General features: G+C 59.8%; 1 protein-coding gene across 1 annotated transcript in view; it reads left to right on the top strand.

The window, feature by feature from the left end:
* atp10b (ATPase phospholipid transporting 10B) overlaps window positions 1-9,513 on the top strand; it is a 225,986-nt gene that overhangs the window by 143,956 nt on the left and 72,517 nt on the right. Inside the window, exon 13 of the mRNA XM_085995733.1 lies at window positions 3,909-4,035. Within this exon, the coding sequence (XP_085851859.1) occupies window positions 3,909-4,035 (127 nt within the window). The remainder of the gene's footprint in view (window positions 1-3,908; window positions 4,036-9,513) is intronic.

Here is a 9,513-nt window from a genome sequence, read left to right as displayed (position 1 = left end):
CCCCTCCCCCCCCTCTCTACCTCTGTCTCCCTCTCGGTCCGCTTCTCCCCACTGACCCCCCTCTCCCTCTGCCCCCCTCACTTCTCTCTCTCTCCTCGCTCCCTCAGTCTCCCCTCCCCCCTCGCTCCCACCGTCCCCCTCGCTCCCTCCGTCCCCCCCCTCCCCCTCCCCCCTCGCTCCCACCGTCCCCCTCGCTCCCCTCCGGCCCTCGCTCCCCTCCGGCCCCCCCACTCCCCCTCGCTCCCCACCGTCCCCCCCTCCCCCCTCTCCACCCTCCGCCACCCCCCTCGCTCCCTCCCGGCCCCCCTCCCCCTCGCTCCCCTCCCGCCCCCCTCCCCCTCCACCCACCTGCCCCCCTCCCCCCTCGCTCCCTCCGCCCCCCTCCCCCTCACGCTCCCACTCCCCTCACCCCCTCCACCTCCTCCCCCCCCCATCCCCCTCGCTCCCACCTCCCCCCCCCTCCACCTCCACTCCTCCCCCACCTCACTCCCCTCCTCCCCACTCCTCACCTCACCCCCCTCTCCCCTCGCACCCCACTCCCCAGTCACCCCTCGCTCCTCCCCCCTCCTCTCCCTCCGTCCCCCCCTCTCACCCCCCCCTTCACTCTCGCTCGCTCCCCCCCAGTCTCGCTCGCTCGCTCCCCCCCCAGTCTCGCTCGCTCGCTCCCCCCCCAGTCTCGCTCGCTCGCTCCCCCCCCAGTCTCGCTCGCTCGCTCCCCCCCCAGTCTCGCTCGCTCGCTCCCCCCCCAGTCTCGCTCGCTCGCTCCCCCCCCAGTCGCTCGCTCGCTCCCCCCCCAGTCTCGCTCGCTCGCTCCCCCCCCAGTCTCGCTCGCTCGCTCCCCCCCCAGTCTCGCTCGCTCGCTCCCCCCCCAGTCTCGCTCGCTCGCTCCCCCCCCAGTCTCGCTCGCTCGCTCCCCCCCCAGTCTCGCTCGCTCGCTCCCCCCCCAGTCTCGCTCGCTCGCTCCCCCCCCAGTCTCGCTCGCTCGCTCCCCCCCCAGTCTCGCTCGCTCGCTCCCCCCCCAGTCTCGCTCGCTCGCTCCCCCCCCCAGTCTCGCTCGCTCGCTCCCCCCCCAGTCTCGCTCGCTCGCTCCCCCCCCAGTCTCGCTCGCTCGCTCCCCCCCCAGTCTCGCTCGCTCGCTCCCCCCCCAGTCTCGCTCGCTCGCTCCCCCCCCAGTCTCGCTCGCTCGCTCCCCCCCAGTCTCGCTCGCTCGCTCCCCCCCCAGTCTCGCTCGCTCGCTCCCCCCCCCAGTCTCGCTCTCGCTCGCTCCCCCCCCAGTCTCGCTCGCTCGCTCCCCCCCCAGTCTCGCTCGCTCGCTCCCCCCCAGTCTCGCTCGCTCGCTCCCCCCCCAGTCTCGCTCGCTCGCTCCCCCCCCAGTCTCGCTCGCTCCCCCCCAGTCTCGCTCGCTCGCTCCCCCCCAGTCTCGCTCGCTCGCTCCCCCCCCAGTCTCGCTCGCTCGCTCCCCCCCCCAGTCTCGCTCGCTCGCTCCCCCCCCAGTCTCGCTCGCTCGCTCCCCCCCAGTCTCGCTCGCTCGCTCCCCCCCCAGTCTCGCTCGCTCGCTCCCCCCCCAGTCTCGCTCGCTCGCTCCCCCCCCAGTCTCGCTCGCTCGCTCCCCCCCCAGTCTCGCTCGCTCGCTCCCCCCCCAGTCTCGCTCGCTCGCTCCCCCCCCAGTCTCGCTCGCTCGCTCCCCCCCCAGTCTCGCTCGCTCGCTCCCCCCCAGTCTCGCTCGCTCGCTCCCCCCCAGTCTCGCTCGCTCGCTCCCCCCCCAGTCTCGCTCGCTCGCTCCCCCCCCAGTCTCGCTCGCTCGCTCCCCCCCAGTCTCGCTCGCTCGCTCCCCCCCAGTCTCGCTCGCTCGCTCCCCCCAGTCTCGCTCGCTCGCTCCCCCCCCAGTCTCGCTCGCTCGCTCCCCCCCCAGTCTCGCTCGCTCGCTCCCCCCCCAGTCTCGCTCGCTCGCTCCCCCCCCAGTCTCGCTCGCTCGCTCCCCCCCCAGTCTCGCTCGCTCGCTCCCCCCCCAGTCTCGCTCGCTCGCTCCCCCCCCAGTCTCGCTCGCTCGCTCCCCCCCAGTCTCGCTCGCTCGCTCCCCCCCCAGTCTCGCTCGCTCGCTCCCCCCCCAGTCTCGCTCGCTCGCTCCCCCCCAGTCTCGCTCGCTCGCTCCCCCCCCAGTCTCGCTCGCTCGCTCCCCCCCCAGTCTCGCTCGCTCGCTCCCCCCCCAGTCTCGCTCGCTCGCTCCCCCCCCAGTCTCGCTCGCTCGCTCCCCCCCCAGTCTCGCTCGCTCGCTCCCCCCCCAGTCTCGCTCGCTCGCTCCCCCCCCAGTCTCGCTCGCTCGCTCCCCCCCCAGTCTCGCTCGCTCGCTCCCCCCCCAGTCTCGCTCGCTCGCTCCCCCCCCAGTCTCGCTCGCTCGCTCCCCCCCAGTCTCGCTCGCTCGCTCCCCCCCAGTCTCGCTCGCTCGCTCCCCCCCCAGTCTCGCTCGCTCGCTCCCCCCCCAGTCTCGCTCGCTCGCTCCCCCCCCAGTCTCGCTCGCTCGCTCCCCCCCAGTCTCGCTCGCTCGCTCCCCCCCCAGTCTCGCTCGCTCGCTCCCCCCCAGTCTCGCTCGCTCGCTCCCCCCCCAGTCTCGCTCGCTCGCTCCCCCCCCAGTCTCGCTCGCTCGCTCCCCCCCCCAGTCTCGCTCGCTCGCTCCCCCCCAGTCTCGCTCGCTCGCTCCCCCCCCAGTCTCGCTCGCTCGCTCCCCCCCCAGTCTCGCTCGCTCGCTCCCCCCCCAGTCTCGCTCGCTCGCTCGCTCCCCCCCCAGTCTCGCTCGCTCGCTCCCCCCCAGTCTCGCTCGCTCGCTCCCCCCCCAGTCTCGCTCGCTCGCTCCCCCCCAGTCTCGCTCGCTCGCTCGCTCCCCCCCCAGTCTCGCTCGCTCGCTCGCTCCCCCCCCAGTCTCGCTCGCTCGCTCGCTCCCCCCCCCAGTCTCGCTCGCTCGCTCCCCCCCCAGTCTCGCTCGCTCGCTCGCTCCCCCCCCCAGTCTCGCTCGCTCGCTCCCCCCCCCAGTCTCGCTCGCTCGCTCCCCCCCCAGTCTCGCTCGCTCGCTCCCCCCCCCAGTCTCGCTCGCTCGCTCCCCCGCCCAGTCTCGCTCGCTCGCTCCCCCCCCCCAGTCTCGCTCGCTCGCTCCCCCCCCCCCCAGTCTCGCTCGCTCGCTCCCCCCCCCCCCAGTCTCGCTCGCTCGCTCCCCCCCCCCCAGTCTCGCTCGCTCGCTCCCCCCCCCCAGTCTCGCTCGCTCCCCCCCCCCCAGTCTCGCTGGCTCGCTCCCCCCCCCCCCAGTCTCGCTGGCTCGCTCCCCCCCCCCAGTCTCGCTCGCTCGCTCCCCCCCCAGTCTCGCGCTCTCTCTCTCTCTCTCTCTCTCTCTCTCTCTCTCTTCCCCCCTCATCTCTGTCCACCCTCTGATTCTCTCTTTCGATCCTCGATCCCCCCTCCCCCTCGCTCCCTCCATCCCCGCTCCCTCCGATGCTGGAAATCTGAAACAGCTGCCTGACCTGCTGAGTATTTCCAGCATTTTCTGTTTTTTATTTCAGATTTCCGGCATCCACTGTATTTTGATTCGGATGAGTTAGCTTCTAGTTTTGACAAAATGCATTTCTGTTAACTTTCTTTTAAAAGCTAAGTTGAAAAGTTTCCAGGTGCTTCCATGCAATGTGACACAGGTCATTTAAAATAAAAGGAAAGGTGCCTAGTTATATCTGGTGCAACACTGCCAGAACATACGTATAGCGTGCAGTCTCCACTAATGCTTAGGAAACTCACTCTCAAATAGAAAGAATTATTTAAAATATTCATGAGACTTTAAGTTCTAGTTGATATTTATACTCTGTTGTGTTGGATATATATTCAATATTCTGATTCTAATTTTATTTTGTGTTTTTAATTTTGTTCAGGTCTTGAGTGATGGCGAATACAAAAAATGGGCTAGTTTAAGGCATAAAGCAGAGACCAGTATTGACTGCAGAGAACCATTGATTCTGGAGACAGCACTACATCTGGAAACAAATCTAAAGTTGTTGGGTAATTACTATGATTTTCATTAACCGCTTGGATCGAAGCTGCTAATGGTTTGGTTCAACAATTGTATTTGTTTTAGCCAATCTCACAATGCCTGATAAACGCATGAGTGACCTCAGTGGAATACTATGCTTTATCTTGTGTAACCGACCTGCAGTCAGTGACGTTGGGATGGCAGGAATGACATATGAGGAGAGATTGGGTCGATTGGGCTTATACTCACTGGAGTTTAGAAGAATGCGAGGGGATCTCATTGAAACTTATAAAATTCTAACAGGACCAGACAGACTAGATGCAGGAAGGATGTTCCCGATGGCAGGGGAGTCCAGAACCAGGGGTCACAGTCTAAGGATAAGGGGTAAGCCATTTAGGACTGAGATGAGGAGGAATTTCTTCACCCAGAGAGTGGTGAACCTGTGGAATTCTCTACTACAGAAGGCAGTCGAGGCCAATTCATTAAATATATTCAAGGAGTTAGATATATTTCTTAAGGCTAAAGGGATCAAAGGATATGTGGAGAAAACAGGGACTGGGTACTGAATTTGGATGATCAGCCATGATCTCATTGAATGGCGGAGAAGGCTCGAGGGGCCGAATGGCCTACTCCTGCTCCTATCTTCTATGTTTCTATGTTTCCCAATTCTGCTGCCACAGAAAACCTGATGGAATTGTGACACTACTGTAGATTTGGGTGCCATCATTTGGGTGTCTTTTTTTTACTCTGTACACCTTGTAGAGTAATTTTGCCAATGCCAGGCAGCGTAGGGAACAATTCCTACTGTACATGAATGAAAAGATGAATAAACTTCAGTGTAATAAACTTATTCCTGAAAATAGAAAAACGTTCATCTAACAAAACAAAACATGAGTGCATTGCGAACTATTTTGATTTATTGCAGAATGTCACAGAATTTGTTAAGTTCCACTGCATATTTTCAGTGGTCCTCAGCACAGAACGCATTCTTCCCTCATATGTTCCTAATGAGGACTGGCTGAAGCAGACGTCTTTCTCATCACTTTATTAGACATTATCACGCCAGTTGTTTTGTTCTTTAGTTTCACTTAACATCAAGGTTACTCAGTAGTAAAGCAGCCAAATCCTAAATTAATCAGTGCCGGTGTGGCGGAGCCACCAAAGGACTCAGAGCGGTTGTACATAATTCCTTTAACAGCAATGTAGTTACTGTCTGTGCCTGTACCTTTTAATTACACTGTTTGACTGTACAATGCCAGTTACCTTTACAGCACGTGATGACGTCATGCCGTTAGTCACGTGATGCCCCAACGGCGGGAAGAACGTGATGACGTCACTCTCCTGATCTGGGGTTCAGTCCTCGTGGAGTCCTCAGAGAGAATAGACCTGTTATTGATGTGTCCTAGCAGTTTCCAGTTTAAACTCGTTTGTTTTCATTAAAGTTCATTAATTTAATTATCTGAGTGGAACTCAGTCTTTTGATAGGAACCTCCGTTCCTACATTGGTGACCCCGACTTCTACGAACGATTTTCGTGGAAGATTCGACATGGACACGAACGCCGTCACGCTGAAACTGCCACAGTTCTGGGAGCAACAACCAGACGCCTGGTTCATCCAGGCTGAAGCCCAGTTCACCATTCAGAACATCAACGTGGATCAGACCCGTTATTATTACGTGGTCTCCGCCCTCGACAGCGCAACTGCATCCCGGATCGTCAGCCTCATCGGTAGTCCTCCTACTGACAGCAAGTATGATGCAATTAAGGCGCGGTTGCTTCAGGTTTTCGGGCTATCAAAGTCGGAGCGTGCTCACCGGCTCATCACGCTGCCCGGCCTCGGGGATTCCAAACCGTCCGAGCTCATGAGCCAAATGCTCACGCTCTTGGGTGCTGAACCGGAATGTTTCATCTTCCAGGAGCTTTTCCTCTACCAACTACCTGAACAGGTTCAGGCTGCCCTGGCCAGCTCCGACATTACTGACTGCGCCAAGCTTGCGGCCGAAGCCGATAAGATTTTCACGGTTACCCAGCAGTGTTGTGCGGCCATGAGGCGCCCACCCCCCACAGACGCGGTTCCAGCTTCTCCTACAGCGGGCTGGTGCTCCTACCACACCCGTTTTGGCGCAAAAGCACGATGCTGCCGTTCCCCCTGCAGTTTTTTGCCAAAAAAAAACAAGGCGGCGCAGGCAGCGTCCCTGGTGATGGATGACCAAATCTAACGGGCGTTCCGTGGTGGCGATGGCCGTCAGTTCTACGGGAAAACTCCTCTATATCACCAATTCCCTCTCGGGCCGCCATTTCCTTTGTGACACCGGGGCGCAGTGTAGCATTCTACCTGCGTCGAAGCTCGACACGCAGACTGGGAACCTCGGTTTTTCCCTCATAGCGGCTAATGGCGCAGCTATTCGAACGTTCCGAAAGCGGCGGGTCGAAGTCTGTTTCGGCGGTCAGTGCTTCTTTTGGGATTTCGTCACAGCTACAGTCTCACAGCTTATCCTAGGGGCAGATTTTCTGTGTGCCAGCAGCCTGCTAGTCGATGTCCGACACCGCCAGCTGATCAACGCGGCTACCTTCCACTCGATCCCGTGCTTCCACGGTACCTCCGTGGCCCGTTCCATTGCCTGTGCTTTTCATCCTCCAGATGATTTCACGCGGCTCCTCAGGGAGCTTCCGGAGCTGACAAGGCCCACCTTCTCCTCTTCGGCGACGAAACATGGTGTTGAACATCACATCACCACTACTGGCTCCCCGGTTTATGCGCGGGCTAGAAGGCTCGAACCCGGCAAGCTTGCAGCTGCGAAGGCGGAGTTCGGCACAATGGAGCGGCTCGGCATCATTAGGTGATCGAACAGTCCCTGGTCTTCGCCTCTACACATCGTGCCGAAACCAGGTGGTGGCTGGCGGCCATGCGGTGACTACCAACGCCTCAACGACGCCACCACTCTGGATCGGTACCCGATGTTGCATATCCAGGACTTCTCGGCCCACTTGGCGGGAAATACTATCTTCTCTAAAGTCGACCTCGTCCGTGGATATCACCAGGTTCCAGTGCACCCACAAGACGTTCCGAAAACCGCGGTCATCACCCCTTTTGGCCTTTTTGAGTTCCTGCGGATGCCGTTTGGCTTAAAGAACGCAGCACAGGTGTTCCAGCGTCTGATGGACTCCGTTCTACGGGACCTGCATTTCCTTTTCGTCCACCTAGACGACATACTCATCGCCAGTGCCAGCAAGGAGGAGCACATCTCCCATTTGCGTTCCCACTTTACGCGCCTCAGCCAGCACGGGTTAATCATCAACCCGGCCAAGTGCCAGTTCGGCCTACAACAAATCGACTTCCTGGGACACCGCATAACATCGGATGGCACCATCCCTTTGGCGACGAAGGTTGAGGCGGTTACTTCTTTCCCGCGGCCGTCGACAGCCAAGGTCTTGCAGGAGTTCCTGGGGATCGTCAACTTCTACCACCGTTTCATCCCCAAGGTGGCTCAACTCATGCAACCTTTGTTCGGGGCCCTCAAGGGCAAGTCCGGTAAAGACCCAATCAGCTGGACAGCCGAGATGGTCCAGGTGTTCGGCGACACCAAGAACGCTTTGGCCAACGCAACCATGCTGGCACACCCACTTCCAGGTGCTACCATCGCCCTTACCACCGACGCATCAGACTACGCCATTGGTGCGGTGCAAGAGCAATGGGTCAACGGCACGTGGCAACCGCTGGCGTTTTTCAACCGTCAATTGTGAACAAATGAGAAAAATACAGCACCTTTGATAGGGAACTACTGGCCCTTTTCCTCGCCATTCGCCATTTCTGGTTTTTATTGGAGGGGCGCCCCTTCACGGCTTTTGTCGACCACAAACCCCTTACCTTTGCCATGGCTAAGACCACCAAACCTTGGTCCGCTCATCAACAACGTCACTTGACGTTCATTTCCGAATTTACTACGGACATTCAACATGTGTCTGGTAAGGACAACCTGGTGGCAGATTGCCTCTCCCGTGCGACGGTCCACGCGGTGCACCTGGGGATCGACTATGCCCTCATGGCGAAAGATCAGGTTTCGGATTCGGAGGTCCAATCATATCGAACCGTTCCCTCCAGCTTCCAAGCGACCGACGTCGTCTTCCAGGACGCAGGTGCCACGCTCCTTTGCAATGTTTCCATGGGAGTCCCTCGTCCCATAGTGCCAGTCGAATGGCGCCGGAAGGTTTTTGATGCCATACACGGGTTGTCGCACCCAGGGATGAAGGCTTCGCAATGGCTTATGTCAGCCAAGTTCGTCTGGAAGGGGATGCACATCGATGTCCGTGACTGGGATAATACCTGCGTCATATGCCAGAAGGCCAAAGTCCAGCGTCATGTCAAGGCTCCAGTAGCTGCGTTCACTGTTCCGGAGCGTCGTTTCGACCACGTGGATGTAGACCTCGTGGGGCCGCTTCTGCCTTCTCAGGGTTATACTCATCTCCTTACCATAGTGGACCGCACCACTAGGTGGCCAGAGGCAATTCCTTTGGTTTACACCACGTCAGCAGACGTCGCTAGAGCTTTCATCTCCTGTTGGGTCGCCCGTTTCGGAGTACCGGCGGACATTTCCTCTGACCGCGGGCCACAATTTTCCTCGGATCTATGGAATGCTGTGGCTCAGGGGCTCGGTACCAAGCTTCATCGCACCACCGCCTACCATCCTCAGGCAAACGGCCTTTGTGAGCGATTCCACAGGTCGCTTAAAGCCTCTCTGCGGGCCAGTCTTCAAGGCGCAGGATGGGTGGACAGATTCCCATGGGTCCTGTTGGGTCTCCGTATGACGCCCAAAGATGATCTACAATCATCTTCAGCTGAACTCGTCTATGGCCAGCTGCTCCGGGTACCAGGAGATTTCCTCCCTTCGCCCACAGAGTCATGGTCCGCCTCCCGGCAACTCGTTCACCACCAAGAAGCGGCCAGATGCTTTGCCCCGATACCTACGTCCAATCACGGTTTGCAGACCTCTTACGTGCCACCGGGACTGAAGACCGCGGAGTATGTATTCATGCGACACGGCGCTCACCGGGATCCGCTCAAGCCTTCTTACACTGGCCCTTTCCGCTTCATCAAACCGGGTGACAAATCCTTTTTGGTCGACGTCGGAGGGAAACCGGATCACATCTCAGTGGACTGTTTGAAGCCGGCTCACCTGGACCTGGATCACTCTGTCGTAGTCGCTCAACCACCCAAACGTGGCTGACCGCCCGTGGCCGCCGCACCTGATCAACCAAAGCTGCCTGACATCCCGCCTGCGCTCACCATGCCTGCTCAGCCGTCACCGTCTGCCAACACGTCCACTGGTCGTCAGCCTCCTCTACCAGGGTATCAAAGTCGATCGGACAGGCTCATCAGGCCTCCTCCGCGCCTCACCTTTTCTGTTAAAGACAATTCTGGGAGGGCGCATGTGGCGGAGCCACCAAAGGACTCAGAGCGGTTGTACATAATTCCTTTAACAGCAATGTAGTTACTGTCTGTGCCTGTA

This window comes from Somniosus microcephalus, chromosome 8 (assembly GCF_052327205.1).
Source record: "Somniosus microcephalus isolate GS21.2 chromosome 8, FLI_Smic_1.0, whole genome shotgun sequence".
NCBI lineage: Eukaryota > Metazoa > Chordata > Chondrichthyes > Squaliformes > Somniosidae > Somniosus > Somniosus microcephalus.
Note: the sequence above shows the minus strand (reverse complement) of the source record. Positions and strands in the feature narration are given on the sequence as shown.